We start from the raw sequence: 19,294 nt of genomic DNA on the forward strand, positions 1-19,294 counted from the left end.
GATCAAAATGTCAAGCCAATAAAGCTTGTGTCTCTGTCTTCAGAGGCAGACACAGAGACAGATTAACTTACACACAATATAAAGTAAACACAGGGGATTAGGAAGTATTACAGCCCTACAGCAACAATACAGTTTATGGGGCATTTTCACCGCTCGGATCGAGCTTGAAAAACATGTCAAATGAAATTTATTCATAGTGCTTCCTGCAACAGATTCCTTGTAAAGTGCTTACTCTACAGCACAGGGCTTAAATACAGATGAAAACAAGATAGTAGAGATAGATCACAAATTTAAAGAAGAGGCTAAGGCCTGTGTTTGTGTGTGTGCAGCAGAGCTCAAAGTAACTGCCACTACACCTCATCTATTCAACACCAACCTTTGCACCGAAGCAGACCCAAGCGTGTCTGCCGAACATCAGAATAAATGAGCAGAGAGCCATTGAACGCGTCTTATATTTAAAACTTCACTGAGCAATAATTGTGGATTGATAGGAATGTAATTATTATTCTGGTTAATTAAAATTATTAATATTACTTTTAATCAAGCACCAAGTGGAAAAAAAAATTACTTCTGACAAATTAATTAGTGCATGCAAATCTCTGCAGTTGCGCATTCTCCCACGTTGGCCCAAATCACCTGGAGACACGACAAATTATGCAGACACACACAGAGACACGAGCTAAGACGTAATGGCAGAGACGCAAACCATTAATGTCCATGCTTGTCGTTTATGTGACAAGTAAATTAAATAACCTTTAGGCCCTTGAAACATCTGATAGAAAAAAAAAAGACCAATTGGGTCACTTTTATTGGTTACGTTGTCTCTTCGTTTTGGTGTGAAATTCAACAACGTCTTCATTTAAAAGATTCATCCCAGACTTTCACAAGACATTTATACATCTGCGGTTACATTTGTCAAGTCATTTTTTGCACGTTTGTGTCTCTGTGCGATAGTGGACAGTTGAGGGATGACAGGAAAGAAGAAGAGTAAGACGGGGGTGGACATGCAACATGGTATGCATCCTGACCGCTAAGCCACCAGGACGCCCACCTGGTAAAAATGACTTAATGTGGAGTATTACGCTACATGCTTTACTTCACGTCAAAATGTCTTCAAAACACTGATGGAGGCGGTGAAGTCGCAGTTGTGTCAGGCTTCATACGTGCTTCATACGTGCTTCACAATCACTGGCTCATTCAGCCGCTTTCCTAATGACGCCCAATCATATTCACGCAGCTGTGCAGCCGATACACATTTAACATGACGCTACCCGTTACTATTGTACTCATATACTGATGGCAATATTGTCGACAGCACCGACCCCAACTTCCACTTTGTGTCCTTCATCTTAGTATTGCTGCTCAGAATCCTGGTGAGCTTCCTCTAAAATACCAAACTGTCTCCTCTAAATCTACCTGGATAACCATTTAATATCCAATTCTAAATGAACGACACCGATTGGCTGGTGGGAGAAAGTCATTTAGCGTTATTCTTCTTAAAATTAAGGCTTTAAGGGTGTCTGGTTACACTCTATAAAGGACAACATTCCCAGTTTAACACCAGCTAGGGATCACTGATGTCTGTCATTTCTGTCTCTACCGCCCTTCATTTCCTGTCTGTATCTCTATCAAATCAAAACATCAAATCACAGGAGTACTGTACCCCAATACAAAGGTTTTAATGATTATAAAATGTGTGTAATCATTTGATAAGTTATAGGAGAGGCTATTAGACACTGCAGTCACAGCAGCTCCACCATCCTTTCCTAATTTTGTGTTTGTGTTCCTCTTTGGCTTACTGGCAACAACCTAATTTCCCTCAGGGCATCAACAAAGTGTCATCACCATTTTAATCATGTGATTGATCAAGCCATATTTCATTTGCTTTCCCTGGTGCCTAAACAGCTCTGTAGTGTGTATCCGCTAACTGTAATCAAGCGCAGCCCCAAGTGACAAAGTTTAACTTCTCACAAACTCTGCAATGAAATGTAGGAGACTTTTTGCTGAAAAAAAGACGAATGAATCAAAATGAACCATCATCTCCACAATCGTATTTCTGTTGCCAACACGTTCATGTGTCTCTCTTTGAAGAAGCGAGAACATTTTGCAGAGAATTGAACTTCTACTGACTCCTTTCTTTCCCAATTGGACATGTAGAAACTTGGAACAAGGCTCCTCAATATCTTCCATTTGTATTCCCACATTTCCTCTGATTTGCACGAGGTGGTTTGTCTCGATTCTAACCGTTGGACTTCAATTCTCCAATTCCAGTCACTTCCAGTCTTTCCAATAACTACACAACCTGATTTAACCACCCACTCTGCTACCTCCTACACTCGTCCCTGAGGGAGGATACACACTGCTGAGAAGTTTGGGAGAGGGAGACTGAAATGCAGGACAGCTGGTGTGTAGGACTTCAGTAACACAATAACACTTGGCATTATATGGTAAATCATCCAATGGGAGGCTCCTGCCAAGCTTCAGCCAGCCAATTTATGTTTCCATATGTGTGAAGAGATGGAGAACAGGTGAGGAGGACAAACTGGGCAATGCTGTGCTCGATGAAACGGTCAAATGGAAGTGATCAGCAGGTGAACAGGAACAAAAAGATCTCAAACAACTTGACACCTTTCACGTGGAAGCTTTCACATTTTAGCTTCAACTTTTTGGTGGCAATCAGAAGGAAATTGGATATTTCTAAAGTGCATTGTTTTCTGTTTCTGCCAATCTTCAATGAAAAATAGCTTGATTTCAAATCAGGTTGGAATCCAACCATCTCCTGTAAATGAATTTTCAAATCATTATTTCTGGAATAATTAGACACAGGTAATGTCCAAACTGTTCTTTTAAATTACAAATTACACCATGCAAATGGTATTTTGGAATCTAAACTTTTACCAGATTAAAAAAAAAAGAAAAAAAAGAAATAAATAATAAACACTACTAAATTCTGGATTAAATGATATGAACATAAATGATAACAAGTACTAGAAGAGTACAAAAAAATTAACACGTGCATCAAACAACAAACAACACAAAACAGGATATCTTGATAAAGAGCCTCAGGGAATACTTCACAGTCTGAAAGGTTTCAGCGACAGGTCAGGAGAGAAATTGGTTTGAGAGCTCACTCAGGCATCTCCGAGATGAGAGAGCCGTGTTTGCAGTAGGCGTGCGTGGGGCCTCGTCCGGGAGAAGTTTGGAGGAGGCACTTCACAGAGGAAGAACAACACCGGCAGAAGCTTCACTTCCAGCTGTCAGAGAGCTAATGCTGCTGCAGCAGACGCTGTGTTTTGGGACTAGGCCTGTTCCTCCTCAGAAGCAGGGAATGTGACAGCTGTAGAAATCCCCCAGCCAGGTACGCCGCAAAACTCCTGATCTGCGTGCATGCGTACCTACTCGCAGACAAACACGCCGGCTATGTTCCCCTCTTGCCCATTAATATTACATGCAGCAGACTTTGGCATAATGTACACTCACTTATCATTGATTTGCTCCTCCTCACCCCGCTGGGCTTTGAGATGTTAACCTGTAAATAATAAAACTTTTGCGCTGCTGGTGACATTTGGCGCTTGTGAAGGAGGGAAGGGAAGAACGGAAAGGACCGGAGGGTGAAAGCTTGATGAAATTGAACCCTTTCCCGCATCATGAATATTTTCCACATCACCAGGAGGATGCAGGGACTTATCGGAGCTGTTTGTACTCTGGCTTCAGCGCAATTCGCAGTCTCCGCCAGGAAGAAGCTCATGTCTGATTGGTATTTAAACGATTCGCAGGACATGAAAATGGACAGAGGCAAGGCGGCGAACTGGGAGGGCTGAGCCGCATGCATGCGTTCAGTCTGCTAAGTAGGAGAGCTGCAGTCGGTGTGGGTGAATACTGAGAGTCAGTTGTTGTATTGCTGCAGCAAAAAAAGCCCTGGATGCCAGAATGACCTACATAATGAGGAGTGGGGCTTGGGTGATGAGGCTTTTATAGAGTGACAGCTGTTCTACCTGTCGTTGTCACCTTGACAGAGCAAAGAGACTCATCAATAAACCCCAAACTAATGAGTGTCATTGTAGTTTATAGCATAAGAGAACGGGGACGATGTTATCCCACACGTCTGCCATATTAAGCACGCTCTCAACCACCCTCACCACCAATTTATGACAAAGATTTTTTAGCTTATCCAGCACTATTGCCGGTATCATCATTTTCTGAGCTACTGCTGGTCCCAGCGGACTTGAGTGGAAGTGTCAGTCACTGGAAAACTTTACTGCGGGAGAGAAGAGACTACTTCCTCATTTTCAGCAACTGTGCCAATGCCCAGGTGCTCTTTTCAGGTGCTACAGTATGCACTTTGTCTGACTGAGAGAGACAGGTCTGTGTCTGGCTTTCCTATCATCTCAGGCTGCTCTTTGCCTCAGTGTCAGCAGACTGAGCCTTCCTTCCTGTCAGTCTGCCGGAGCTGATGATGAATTATAAAAGGCCCTGCTCTGCCAGAGAATACAGATGTTTCCACACACACACACACACACACACACACACACACACCTCCTCCTCTCTTCTTCCTACTGGATGGCTCTACAGAGTGGAAAGCCTTATCGTGCTTGCGATACAGTCGATGGAAAATGAGGACTCTTATTATGCGAGCTCAACGAGAAAACAGCCGCTAATTAACTTGAATGCAAACACGGTTTGCCTTCTCGAGCTTTTCATCTTAGAGGGGGCTTCTGTTTGCAAGATTTCTTTGACTGCTGATCTCCATATGCACATTTTTAAATGAAACATGGAATGCTTTTAATGACTGTGGGACAATTATAGCAGTCATAATAATACAGTTGAAATCCTTTCAGAGAGGGAGCGCGTCTGTTAAAGTGGCTTGTTTTTGTGAACTGAAGCCCCGCAGGAGAGAGTCGGCACTTGGCAGCCAGTTTAGTTTTGAGTGTTTGACTGGTCAGCAGCGGTGCAGTATTCAGATCCCTTACCTGAGTGCTAACACCACATTGTGCAGATGTTACAGATCCTGCAATTAAAGTGTTATGCCAGTAAAGGGACGTAAGCAGTCCGATTACTGTCTTCATGCGTTCATTTGCTGATTAGCTTCCCAATTAACCAATGAAGTGTGATGAACTAATGGTGAGAAATACTGTCAAAAGTACCCAAAATGATGTCAGCTGTAGCTGTCAATACTGTTGGGTAGTTTGATTTAAAACAAACTATCATATTGTATGCAAAAATGTTAAGTTTTAAAGTAACTAAAGCTGTCAGGTTACTACAGCAGAATAAACGGTAGAATATTTCCCTCTGAAGTGTGGAGTAAAAGTATGTATGAAGAAAATACTCAAGTAAAGTACAAGCACCTCAATTTGTACTTTCGTACTTTAGTGCAGTACATGAGGAAATGTACCCCTGGTGGTCAGCGTATGCCAGCTGCTGTGGATGCAGGCAGGCAGAAGAAGCCGAGCGGCCGCTGCCTGATTGGTATGCCGTCTCTTTGTAAAGTAAGAGCAAACAGAGGGTTGTTTTAATTGAGACACTGAGGAAGAGAGGCAATGCACTAATAAACAGGTAATTATGCAACTCCCAGCTCCGCCAAAGCAGATTGTGAATCCATTAAGGCCTCTTCGCCAAAACGCCTCTTCCCTTTTTTTTTGTTCTTCCTCCACTGATTTTTTTCCCTCTAAAGTGGTACGCAAAATCCCCATGCATGCATCCCCGTTGTGTGGGAGAGAGGCTCTCCATGCAGAAATTCATAACAATTAACCATCAATCAGACTTAACCTCTGGGGTCACAGTAAGTGCTCCTCACCCCGTGAATCTGCCGGCCAGATTAACACAGTGACAAAATGTGCCTGTACACGTCAGCTAATCCATTTATTTATTTATTCAGCTTTCTCCCAGACTGCCTGATTAATCGCTCCCACACCACCGACGGAAGGGAAGAGGAAAGAGAGAGAGAGAGAGAGAACGTGCTGCTCTGTGCGCTCAAAGGTCCATAAGTGTGTGTCGATGTGTGTGTGTGCGCTGAGCAGTACCAGATTCCCCGAGCACACACTTGACTGAGCATCAAAGCGCAGTTTGCGAGAGCGTATGTAAACAATGATGGGGATGTTCAGAGAGACATTCGCCAACACCTGCAAACATCCATCTCTCCAAACAAACAGACAGCCCTTAAATTCTCACCGCCCACACATCCCAGCCCACAGTGCCTTGGCAATTTTTAGAAAGTTTTATTCTTACCTTGAGTGGCGATGTAGTGATTTGGCCTGTGGTAGCCCTGAAAACAAAAACAAAAACAAAAAAATGGAGAGTCACTTCATTTTCCTCCCATCTGCAGAAAAGACCGGCTGTGTTTCGCTCAGAAAACACACATTGTCTTTGATATTCGAGTCTGTCGGACTGACCCTCGCACGCACACTCGGTTTATTTCTACACCGCAAAGCATACAAACAATACATTTACATACATGACTACACGGAACAGATTTAAACTGTGTGCGGTTAACAGCTGTTTGCTGCTTCAGATGTTCCCGCAGCTGAAAGCAACTTCGCTGTTGCTCCACCTTATGAGGAACCATTAGAGAAACGTGCGTGCTGCTCTCCAGAAACGCTGCGCACACTCACGCTGCCAGCTTTTTACTACCATACACCCATTCAGCTCTTTGTTTCAACATCCCTCCTGAGCGAGGAAAATGTGCCACTGAAAGCTGATGATGGATGCTGCAGGATACAGGACGCGTAAACACTCTCCATCACACACACACTCTACATGCTGCACACCTCTGGAGTAAGCAGCCAAAGTGTTGATAATCCCCAAGATACAACTAACAGCACTGATCTTCACAACAGGCCCCTAGTCTCACGGATTACTCTAATCCCTTCAAGTTTTATTTGTCCAATTCCTTGTCTCTCCAGAGATATGAGGCAGGAAACAAAACATTAGGACTTAAAGGCTCTTCCCAGGCCCTGCCTCCTCTTGATTGTCTTCCCCCCACCACCACCTCCACACCTCCACCCACCCCTGCTGCTCTGCTTATCTCCCTCATATTCAATTTAACTTGGACTGTGATTAACGCTCCTCCAATGAAGAAGGAAAGACACAAAGGATATTTTGCTCACTCGCTCTCTCTCATCCACGGGGCTCTTTCAGCTATTCAACTGTCCTCCATTTTTAATGACTTCTTTATCTCTGCACTGAGGAGGAGATTTGTTTGTGCTTTCATGTAAGTTCTGTCAAGTAAAGTGGAGGCCCAGTACGCCGCCGGATTAGAGAGGGAGAGACAGGAAGAAAGGAGGGCCCTGACAGTGACTGTCAGGTGAGTAGAGCTTACTATAAATGGACTCGCCGCTTTTCAGACGCATGCTACATTAGGTATATGAGAGCGTCTCTTCGTGAACGACACAAAGAGATAAATGCAGAAATGCCCATGTTGAAATTATTAATTAAACAAGTTTTGTTTCCAGGGATGTGTGAATTACTAAAGGAGAATGAAATATGTGTTACGCTCTCTGTATTTTGCTGCATTGCTTATTACAACAATCATTTGTATGAATTCTTTCCAGTAACAGCGTAGTGTCTAAAATATGCAGCTTCAACTGTTTTGCCTGTGGGCATGAATTTGTATTTTCACTGTGAATATCATTAGATAGTCCTCTTTTGCAAATCTGGGGTAACAACCCGATCACCTACAAAAGTACATTTAAATACTACTCATTTGCTTTGCCAAATACACTTTGGCAACACAAAAGTTGTAGTGAAGAGTCAGGCTGGGTCAGAAACTGCCCTGTGGCTCTGGACCCAAACGGTCCACACAAGGCCCAGGTTTACTGTGTGTCAGCTGTTGTGGAGTAATTTCTCATTTTTTTTGTACTGTTTGTGATTATGCACAATTAATGCAACATTTAAAATAAAACCATGTGTATAAGGGCCTAGCGGTGGATTGTGCATCATTAGCTGTATTAATACTTTTCTCTCATTTTTCTTTTCTACTTCTGGATTCATTTACCTCTTCAGGCTCCAAAATGTAGAAATATACCAGTCACTGTTTGGACTTCTCCACCGAACCAAAATGGCTGGAAACCAGTCTCGTCAAAGTCAAAACTTTGACCGAGCACACGAGTTTCAGATTATTAAAACATGATACGGCATCTCTCGTCTGGTTCTTCAAAACAAGTCATCGTCCACTTACGCAATTTCTAATCACAACCTTCTCCCGAGCTTCACCAAATGCCTTGGGTTGCCGAATCATCTCTATTAAAAAAACATTAATCACGCTTTAGCTGTCAGGAGGAGCTCTTGCAGGGGGGGAAAAAAACTTAATAAAATGTGTTGACTTTGAACATGTTGCAGACAGACTCAATATGAACATCTAGAGGATGCAGTTCTGTTCAGTATAAACAAAACTACAAACATGTTTCCTTCCTGTGCTGATAAAAAAAAGAAAAAAAGTCTCACGAATGGAAATTAGTTTTATATGAATGTAACCTTTAGGAGACAGGACGAGAGGTACCTGAGTACACACGGTCGGCTCTATAGCACTGCATTACTTTAGTACATACTGAAGTGCCCCAGCAAACCTCTTTGTACTCCATGGGCACACAAACACAACACTACAGTCAACAAGCCATTACAGCATGTTTCCATGCCTCCTAAATGCTTATGAAAATACTCAATCAGCTGCAGAGGAAAGAAACAAACCAGACTGGCTCTGCTTACTCGTACAAGACTCGAAATAATCGGCAGTATAATAGAGTACAATAACAAACACTGTTGGAAATGCTCTACTCATAAGAGTTTATTGGGCAGGACAAGCTTCTAGATGGGTTAAAAAGCTTTCTGAAGAGCAAAAACATCATTACCCATCTGTCTGCATTTCTACTAAGTACTTTTTCAATGAAGCCGGCAGAGCAGTGGAAATCCTTTTCAATCAGGACCCTCTTTAATATGCGAATATTCTTATCTCATAATGGCGCCTTCTCTATTGTGAGCGTCTTCTCCGCGGCGCGCCTTACCGCAGCATAATGGGCCATAAACTGAATAGTAGGAAAGGTAAATAATTTAAGCCCCCTGCATTTGCCGTGGCACACCTTGCATTATGAATTTATGTTTGAAGGCGTAACAAGAGATTACAAATTACCACATTAGAGGGGCGGAGAGGAAGGGAAGATGGGAGACGGCGTGCGAGTTCTCTCCCGAGCAGAAAACCACTTAGGAGGGCAGGTACATCGCCAGGCCATTACACATGGAGTGGAAGCATCTGCTCAGAGAGGCCAGTGAGCTGCTGCCACCGGACACATCCTGCTACTAACGCTGCTATCAACAGCAAATCAGGTCAGATCTATACTACGTGAGCTAAATGGGTTAGATCTGTTTTCAACGGGAGGCATGTCTCATAATGACTCTTACTTACTGTAAAGGCATGCTAAGTCACTTGAGTAGCATGTAAGTGCTGTGCAAGTGCTCTCCTGAGGTAACAGAACCTTGTGTAGAGGCACGTCTGCTGCATCTACTACTCACTAGTCTGTCCACGAGGGACTTTCAGTGTCTAACTGTAGAAGACAAAGCAGCTGCCTTATGTGAATGTAAAGCACAGTGAGGCCGATAAGCAGCTCTGAGATTTTTCAAGACCGTCCCCATCCTAAAATGACAACTTCGGTTGCTTTTGCAGTTGTTTAAACTGAGAACACATGAAAATGATGGTAAAAATTATGACCATCCTCGTTTGGAAGCAAAGGCAGCTTTGTTTTCATGCTACGAAACCTCCTCGAGAGGAGATCGATGTGGATGGTTAACATATAAAGACTTCGATATTGGAAAGCAGAGGGCAATGTTGGTTTATTTTAAACATTGTTGTGATTTCCAAATTTAACCAAGTTGTTGCCTCAACTAAAGAATATGTTGACGGGAAACATTTTTGGGACAGCAATATTGCCTGTTGGCCTTCATGTCATAAGGCATCAGAAGTTGTTCAATCTTGTACTTGTAATAAAAGCTGATGAAATTATCTTAAGTAAATAAAGCAACAGAAGAGCTGCAGACATGAAAAACATCCTTTTGACTTTTTTTATTTTAGCTAATTTCTGTGTATTGGGATTGCTTCTATGCACACGTTCAAGGTACTGTACTTAACTTTAGTAACTTGAAATTTTCATCCATCATTATAACTTTTTAATGAATTAAAATTAGAACTTTGGAATTAAACTTTTCTCTTTTTCCTCCTCGTTTTCGGTTCTCACAATGTGTTCATCCTGTTGTTCAAAGCAAAGTCCAAAACTATAACCTCGGTTTCCCCTGAGCGCGGGTTTGCCTTTTCTCTCTCCCAGAGCTGTCAGCCTCTGATCTTCATTCCTCTTAATATATCCAGTGAAGAGAGTAAAACAGCAGCCCTCTAAAGTTGAATATGAAGGCCGTGTGTGTGTGTGTGTGTGTGTGTGTGGATATGATGGACAGGCAGAGGGGGCTGTGTTGTCCCTCAGGCCCCCTGCGACCGCCGCACCAGCGCCCTCTCTCTCCCCGTGAGGAAGCGCAGTGACCTTTGCGTTGGTGGCGCTGGCTGGTGTGTGTACTTACATCAACGTAATTTGCATTAATGTAATCGGAGCTCTGTTCCCCCTCCAGGGCCTGCAGCCTGACACGGGAGTGATCATCTGGAAAAGAGGCAGAGAGGAAGAAACCAGCGTTGAATTAATCATATTAACGAGGGCAACAGGAGAAGAGAAGGGGGAGTGGGGGGGTAAAACAGAGGAATGCAGAGAGGAGGTGATGGTGGAGAGGAAGAATGACCAGACTGGCATCATGCTGTGGCATGAATGAATATGGAGCTGTGGAAATGCAACATGGTCAATGAGTGGCTGCCGTCACGTGAGCGAGCCCGTCAGGACCAACGCGCCGTGTGACGCCGCTGTCAGTTTGAAACCTGACGACGACGATGACGTGCAATCAGAAACGAGCTGTGTGAAACTCGCTTCACGGAAGACATTCAATTAGGAAGGTCAGAAGTCAGAACGGAGTGAAGCTGAGTAACGGGCTAAGCCACGGGACACACGTGAATGTCTGGATGAGATGAAATCATGCTTCTTTGACTCTAGATTACGAAATTAAATTTGCTGTGATTTGTGGCATTTTGCATCCATCTTCAACGCTGACAACATAACTTTAAAGTCTTGTTAAGAAAATACCCCAAAGTGGATCTTTCAAGTTTTTCCAGCACTGATTAAAGAGGGCTAACTGAACCGTCCAATCAGCTCTGATCTACAGAGTCTGAATTGGGAATATGTATTAATTATGAAACCAAATTCAAAAGTTTCATAAGAATTGCCGAGGCTACATGTGATGTGTCGTATTCTGGCACGGCTTATTCCTCACAACTGAAAAGACACTGCGGGAAGATGAATATAAAAGTAGATTGGAAAGGTCAAAGCTGCTCTCATTGGCTGATAATAAAACTCTGTTTGAGCAGCTTATAGTTATCCAGAGTCACAAGCCTGGCCAATAAATCAGCCTGAAGAATGGGAACGGCACACAAAAACTCATGGGCGCTCAGGAGGTGCTTTGTACACACATGCAATAATATTCCCATATCGGTTCTTCATGCGGTTCTCATCCTTCTTGGCAGAGTCCCATGGTGCAGACTGTCCTTCAAAAAAGCTCTAAAAAGACAGAAAACAGAGAGAGGGGGTGGTGTCATGTGTGAGCACTCTAAATGATAACCAGGCTAAAGAACACAGTCTTTCCCTCTCAGCTCAACAATAACAGAAAATAAATAAATAAATAAAAGGGCGATAAAAGGAAGACATGGAGAGAGATATATTCATATCATTATTAGACATGAAACACAGGGAGGATGGTGGATCCTGGGGAGCTGTGTCAAACAGCGAGCGCCATTAGGGCAGAGGCGGCGGGTGTCACGCTCAAACTTCTCCCCCTGCGCCGCTCTGCCGGGCGGAGCCACCGCAGCGGCCGTCTGTCTGCCTCATCCGAAGGACTCAATCAGCTCGTCGCGGGGAAAAAATAAAGCCAGCTCATCGTCTGCAGATCAAAACTGCTCCGCTCAGATTACCCTCATGAAATATTTATCATCTCTCGCTGGGGAGATTTCCATTCTGATGGCACACCAGGCACAATTAAGCCAAATTATGAAAATACATCTCCACTGCCAGTCCACCGCTGTTCAGCAGGAGCGGGCGGGGTTGGCTCCAAGCAGACTAGCCCGGACAAAAACACGTTTTTGTTCTGGCTTTTTGATAGTCAGCTAATGCAGTTTTGAAAAGTCAGCTAATACATTAGAATGCAGGCCATCTGCAAGTCAAGATTTGAGAGCATTTATCGAAGGTTAAACAGACTGCTTGGAGAGTCCCTTTTGGTGTGGTTAGACAGTCTGAGGGAGCAGAGTGCTTCGTCTTCAATCATCGGTGTTCTAGGACCTGATGGTTTCATTCGTCTCAGTGCTGCGGCAGGCCGTTTGTCTCGCAAATAAAGGTCTCTCAGAGGCGTCACAAGGACATATTCCAGTATTAAGTCCTAAGGATTAGTGATTTCACTGAGAAACAGCTTTAATATGCTAAAAATATGTCCCGTCGTTCCAGTGAAGATGGAAGCATGTCTCACAGACGAATTATACAGGCCTCTCCTCCCGTGGCAGTATGTCTTGAGTAAATGCACGGGCCAATGTCGTTCCCTCTGTCACTCTGAAGGATAAAGGTCTAATATCAAGCATCTGGAGACAAATCATCTTCAAGCCGAGAGGCGTTACCTGGCAACTTCACAACAGTACAGCTCTTAAACTGAATGACCCTGCCTGTCTCAGACGCTTTAGTCTCAATCCTCAGGCTGTTTAGATCTGTACTGAGAAAATAAAACTAATTATGGTGATAAAGTAGTTCCCAAGAGGAGAGATTATATGAAGGCTTTCAATTTAAATGCTTTGAGCCCATAGTGAGTATAAGCTGTATAAAAATTCATCAGACAGTGATTGAAAAACAAAGAATGGCTCCACCTGTAAAAAAAACCCAAACAATTTAATAGCAAAGGTCGGTGTTGTATTTAACTTTAGTGCATCTGCAGGTGGTTTAAACCATTCTCAAATTATTCCCATTGGCCCAGATCCAACTTAGCATGTTTTTAATTACAAGCTACCTGCTGTACTCCAGTCCCCAGCACAGTTTGTCTGCTACGCTGCTGGATTCGCCTGTAACCACTTAAAGTAAGTGAAAAGTAAAGCACTCGCTGTGCGTTCAGTCACTATGGGAAAACTTCTGTAAAACAGAGGAGTTGACGTACACACCATGGCAAAGTGAAAAAATAAAAATAAAAATAAAAAGGAATGGGAAGACAAAGAAGCCAAATCATTTAGTGAGGTGCTTCTGATTGGGTGAGAAAAGGAGACTCATTCAAACCGACTCGTGTTCATTTGTGGCTGGAGCTTATAGAGTTTCAGGTTTCTCACAGCAGGCTAGATGTTTCCCTTCACACAAAACAAGCTGAAAACAAGTGACAACATAACATTTAGAAACTTGTTTTCTGCTTACTGTTTGCTCACTCAAACTGTGCGTCAACGTGCAGAAGACTTCTGACATGCAAATACTCGGTTATGCTTTACATCAGACATGGCTTTATAAAGCTTTTGTAAAGTATACAGCATGAGTTTGCAAAGTGTGAAGAGTCGCCGATCTGCTTGGTCCAATTTGAACTTTGGCATTTGGTTGGTTTGGCTATGTGATAACGAAACACTAATGAATTTATCGACCCACACCTCAATTCGTAATTAACCAGTATAGTATCATAAATTACTAGCTGTTATCACCCAAATTATTCAATTATTTTGTCAGTTGAGTTATTCTGGCTCTTTCTTTCTTTGAATTGTGCTGATGTGGTGGGGAGTTTGCATTCAGAAAGCTTTATAAAGAAACGTGACAATTAAGTTGCGGAGCATTTGAGGCTCAGTGTGAAAAAAATACATTTCACAGTGACACTGCAAAGACTTGACACAATTTAAAAAAAAAACAAAAAAAAACAAAACTGTCACCGTTTCACACATTTCACCATCTGATGCCAAATGCTTTGATAACTTTGCATAGCTTCTGTTGGTAAATGCCCTTTTCAGACTAGATCATAAACGTGAGATGGCGTAATCCCACAGGGTCCTAAAAGTAGCCAACAAGCACCGTCAGTCTGTCAGTTTGTGATAGCATCTACAAGTCTCAAAAACTCACAAATAACCAAAAGTATTGGCTTACCTCGTTTATCTGATCCAAAGTTAACGTACAGAATAACAAGAAGCATGGGTCAGAGAGAGATATAGTACAGTGTAAGTCAACAGGTTTAGAGGCGCACTCGGCTCCAATCTCATCATCAAAAGTAAACGGTTAAAAAGGGCATTAACCTCAAGACAGATTGATAGAGAGAAGACAGCAGCAGAACACAACATACAAATTAATCGCTCTAGCCAAGTGAGAATGAGCTCCGTTGCACACTTTAAGCATCCCACAGGCCTTTTGTTTAAAAGGCTGTGGATGACTGAGTGACAGCAGGATCAAGGGACACGGCCAACAGTTTGTTCTGGCACTTCCCCGATTTCTGATTGACTGTTATGTATCCATGCAATGCCAGCAACGTGAACCCAAAACACCTTTATCCATAATGGATTAGACCCGGAGGGCAGCCCAAAGCACTCCAGCCCCTCAATGATCTGATGCTGCAGGTAGCAATGGGAGGCTGCATTTTTTAATTCCACAGCCATGAGAGGGAAGTGGGGACATAATTAGTGATACATCTGGCCCACACAGTAGAGCTAAGCAGGGAGGGAGATGAGGAGAAATAACACAGAAGGTGTAAAGGGGTAAATTACAGACACAGAGATGAAACAAAAGCAAGGACATAAGAAATACAAGAAATGTGCTGCGCAGGTTAAGAAAAAGATGTTGTGCAAGTTTAAAAAGAGAAAGTGGGAATGTGGAAAGGGGATGAAGAAAGACCGAAGATGTTAGAATAAAAGAAGCGTCAGTGCTATCAGTGAAAAGGGCCAATGTGATGCCGGATACAAAGACTGAGACGATGGATTAGATTGGACAGAAGAATTTGGAAAGTATAGCTGGAAGCCCGTCTGTTACGCCGTGGCATCGGGGTGAGACGAGGCTGGCTGGTGTGGTGGTGAGGGACGGCGAGGAGCCTGGAGCGCCGCCAAGCCCCGTCAGCCTCCTGCACTAATGAGAGGAAGTGAGAGTGATGCTCTTCTGGGGCAAAATCTTTTGTTTTTGTGTCAGCGAGAGGCTTGGTGTCAGATTCCAAATACTGTCGTGTGACAACAGTGTAAAGAGAGCAGCAGGCTGCCATCGCCGGAGCCTAATCGGACCTGATTCAGATAAAGGAGGGGAACTGGTTAACACACAGCTAGCTGTTTCGTACGCTTTTCTGTGTGTGTGCGTGGGTGGGGGTTACACTTCAAGTTGGTCTACAGCTGAGTCTCCAAGGGGGAACTGGGACAACAGCATCACACACACACACACAAACACACACAATCGCTGCAAACAACAAGGAACAGATGAACAACAAAACGAATCACACCGAGACGGGATGCATTAACAATTTATCATAAAAGTGCATCTGGGGAGAAACAGAACAGTTGTGCTGTGCGATGCAAAACAGAGACAGACAGACAGACAGACAGATACAGAGAATGAGACACGGGGCTATACACTATGGCACAGATGAAGCCTTGTATTAGACTGATAAACATTTCCTCACAGGGTTCTGGAGATGTTACGAGTCTACCACCAGGCTTTATTTGTGTGTGTGTTTGCATCCTTCACGGGGGGGGGAGGTGGGACAGCCGGGTTGCGTCCTACCTCGTACTCCTCCTTGAAGCCGTAGCCCTCGGCGCACTTCATCTGGGTGATGTGCTGGAGGAGGTCTGCCACGCGTATCGCCGGGTGCAGCTGACCCGTCTGGTACGGCACATCGACCGGCTCTCGCTTCCTCAGGGAGTGAGTGTGTGACTGCACCAGGCTGCTGGTGTCGCTGCCCATGTTCTGGCTCTCATCTGCGGGACACAGAGACAGGGACAGGCCAGAGCGGGTCAGGACAGATGCAGGAGCTAGCGTTGGTGCGGTTTGTCCTCACATAGTTATCAGATACAGGCGGGTGACATAATGCTTGAAGCAGTAAACAGCAGTGGGGTTTTATGAGGTTATCGACATGTACGGCTGAGTTGAGTTGCTCAGGTGTTGTCACTCACTCACTCAACAGTTCATATCTCACTTACAACCGTTCCCATTAGCAGATGGCACATTATCTCATTTACTGTTAAGCATTAAGTCACCGCCCTCTGACAGACAACTAGTAATCTGTTTGTTATGGATGGTCACAACAACACAACATCATTGAGTAATAGGATGAGTCATGTGGTGGGAAGGTTCAGGTCCATCTGTCTCAGTGTGTGGCTGAAAAATATTCAATATTACAGGCCTACTGTACTGTGTGACAGCCTACAGCCATAAAGATACAAGGCCCTTTAACGCTGTTGGCATTAAATATGGCTACTGTCAGAATAGAAGGAGTGAGTGGCCCCCAACTGCATGAAACAGTGTAGAGCGATTGTAAAAATCCACATGGAGATGCTGTAAAACAACAAGTTTACTTTTTTTCTCTCTCTCTCTCTCTTTTTTTCCCACTGGCAGTACAGTATGCTGGTTTGGGCTGCAGCTCATATGGGGAGACAAAGTCCATTCCAGCTCTTTCATACTGTAATCCAGTCAGTGGCAGACATGAGGCACAGATGCTGTGGGGGAGCCAGCGGACGATGGAGGGTGTCCAGAAACATGAAGGAGGAGAAGAATGTGAGGGCGGGGAGGTGGGGGGTTAGGGTGGGGGATGCGGTGGGCCACAGTGAGCACGTTGCAGCAGGCACCGTCAAAAGCATCACACAGACACAGCGTGGATTCAACCCCTCCCGTCCTTTCCCCGAAAAATGAAAAAAAAAAACAAAAAAACAAAATCAAACCTAAGAAGAAAAACAAAATAAATAACGAGAAGGGAAGCGGAGATGGGAGGAGAATGCATGGGGTGATGCTGCCAATGGGGCACTGTACGTACTTTGACCATGCTAGGCTAATGGTGGCTTGGTGGCACGGTACGGAGGGTGGTGAGATGCTAACATGTCCACTGGTCATGCAATAAATGTCCATGTCAGAAGCAGCCCCTCACTGTCGGCTTGCTCTCTGAGTAAACACCACCTCCTTCCCCCCCAACCCAGGGCCCACTTGGGAAAACTTACCATTAATGGGCACTTTTTAGATAGCAGATACATAAGAGGTTACGTATGTAAAGAGAAAGAGAGGAGAAGAGAGAGGAGAGAGGGGATAAGCAACAATACAGCATGAGAACCTGTTACAGTAGAGTGTTTTAAAGCTACACTACAGGGCAAGATCACATGCCTTCTCAGTCCAAACTGCCTATAGGGTAGAAGGCCTAGTCAAGGAGGGAGGGGGGGTGGGTGTTGAGTGGATGGATGGGGCAATTTCAACAGTGCAAGACAAAAGTAAAAGAACAAAACAAGGAAGTCATGGATTTCAAGGGAGAGAATAATGGTGAAATAGTGTTCATCTCTGGAACAAGCTGTAATTGTTTCATATTTGTGACTTGCAGATTTTAACGATGCCAATTATTTCTTGAGTATTCTGACATTTTGAATTTCTTTCTCTAATTGCTATAATTATATTTGCATGTGCTGGTGTGGAGACACCTGTATTTGTACTTTTTTTTTTTTCTTTTTGAAATGGGAGAGTGTGTGATGAAATCAGAAACACCGCCAGTTCTTCATGATCCAATCAGTTTTGATCATTAACCTCAACTGATGAGACAATGCTGTGACTAAACGTGTCACAACTGAAAGCACGTAACCTTTTTTGGGCTGCCATAATTTCATGTTAATTGTTTCATGCTTCATTAGATGTGGAACTAACATAAGAAGCTGTCACAACAGTGATGATGAAAGACATTGCTCTAAGTTGCACTCACGTGAAGGAAAAAATAAGCTCTAACGGCGGCTACGATGCGCGTGGAGAAGGTGGAGTGGAGTTGCTTATTGCATCTTTCTTCTTGGCCCTGAGTATTAAATTATTACAGTTCTAGTGCCCCACTTAGTAGCTACACAACGTGGTCCACTCGAATGAGATACGCCTGCTTGTTTAAGACGCCGCACTTTGGAATGAATTTTCAACAAAGGCCCGGTAATAATTAAAAGAGAAACAAAATGCTTTTTATAATTCTGCTTTATCACAGAATAGGATGTATAAACACTGGCGAAAACGTAAACAAAAACAAGTAGGTCACTAGCAGCTAGCCAAAGGCAGGGGGAGCGACATTAAAAAGAATGATAAAAAAGGTTGTTGTTTTGGAGGGAGGGAGGGGAGTTCAATGTGTAGTGAGGAGGGAGGGGAGGGGAGGGGAGGGGAGGGGATGGCAGCACCGCTAATGCAAGACTTTACATGTTGAGACCGAACGCATCCCGTTCTGGAAAATTTTTGGTGAGGGGAGGCTAAGAGAGAGTGTTTTGCTGTCTCCCTCTCATGCTGTTTAATTTCTGCTTTGTGTCTCAGTGCAGCTGCTTTGGCTTCAGCACGCTGTAGCTTTTGGCACAGGGGCAAACTGCCCCCCCATCCGCCCTCCCCCAAACACGTTGCCCCCCTGCCCACCCCTCCCCCCCCTTTGGACACTCCCCCCACATCCAGTCCACATGTCTGTCCATGCATATGAGAGGTCAAACATGTATGTGACATCACACGCACGACACGCAATGCGGATGGGATGGAGTGAAGCCAGCCTCAGCCCAGGAGAGCCCCTCGTCTGACAGGGAGGGAGGGAGGGAGGGAGAAAGGAGGAGGAAACAGGGTTGGGGTGGGGTGGGGGGGAGCAGCAGGCAGGTATGAAGGTGAGGAAGCCATCTTTGGGAAAAAAAAAAAAAAAAAAAGAGCCAACCAAACCAAAATTGGGGAAAAAAAAAATTATCTGTGCTTTATTTTTTTTTTTTTTTAGTCCTCACAGTTAAGTCTTCAAACAGCCATCTTATGAATGTAAAACTCTGTCATTTTCCTCATTGTAGAAGTAAGAATAAATAACAGCAATGGGAAAAGAAAATGTGTCTCACCTAAGATGGCAGTTGGCACAAAGGGATCTGCTCATACCCCATAACAAGTGCAGAAGTTGGAGGAGGAAAGAGAGTTTGCAGTAAATAAAAGAAGCCAAGATAAATCCACAAAAACAATCACAAAAGATAATGAACAGGTTTTTTTTTTCTTCTTCTTGCCAAACCACA

At 43.9% G+C, this 19,294-nt stretch overlaps 1 protein-coding gene across 8 annotated transcripts in view; it reads right to left on the minus strand.

Moving 5' to 3' along the window:
- The window catches only part of LOC124069664 (receptor-type tyrosine-protein phosphatase mu-like), a 138,855-nt gene that overhangs the window by 15,953 nt on the left and 103,608 nt on the right, over nucleotides 1–19,294 (minus strand). For 6 of the 8 annotated variants that reach the window (XR_006845082.1, XM_046409017.1, XM_046409018.1 and 3 more), the window contains 5 exons: nucleotides 19,127–19,153; nucleotides 15,828–16,021; nucleotides 11,546–11,633; nucleotides 10,555–10,631; nucleotides 6,226–6,262 (listed from right to left, as the gene is read on the minus strand). Coding sequence is in view for 7 of the 8 variants with exons in the window: in XM_046409017.1 (XP_046264973.1) it covers nucleotides 6,226–6,262; nucleotides 10,555–10,631; nucleotides 11,546–11,633; nucleotides 15,828–16,021; nucleotides 19,127–19,153 (423 nt within the window). In the remaining variant the exon portion in view is untranslated. The remainder of the gene's footprint in view (nucleotides 1–6,225; nucleotides 6,263–10,554; nucleotides 10,632–11,545; nucleotides 11,634–15,827; nucleotides 16,022–19,126; nucleotides 19,154–19,294) is intronic. The other 2 variants (XM_046409022.1, XM_046409020.1) reach the window with 1 other exon arrangement.

This window comes from Scatophagus argus, chromosome 13 (assembly GCF_020382885.2).
Source record: "Scatophagus argus isolate fScaArg1 chromosome 13, fScaArg1.pri, whole genome shotgun sequence".
In the NCBI taxonomy this organism is placed as follows: Eukaryota; Metazoa; Chordata; class Actinopteri; family Scatophagidae; genus Scatophagus; species Scatophagus argus.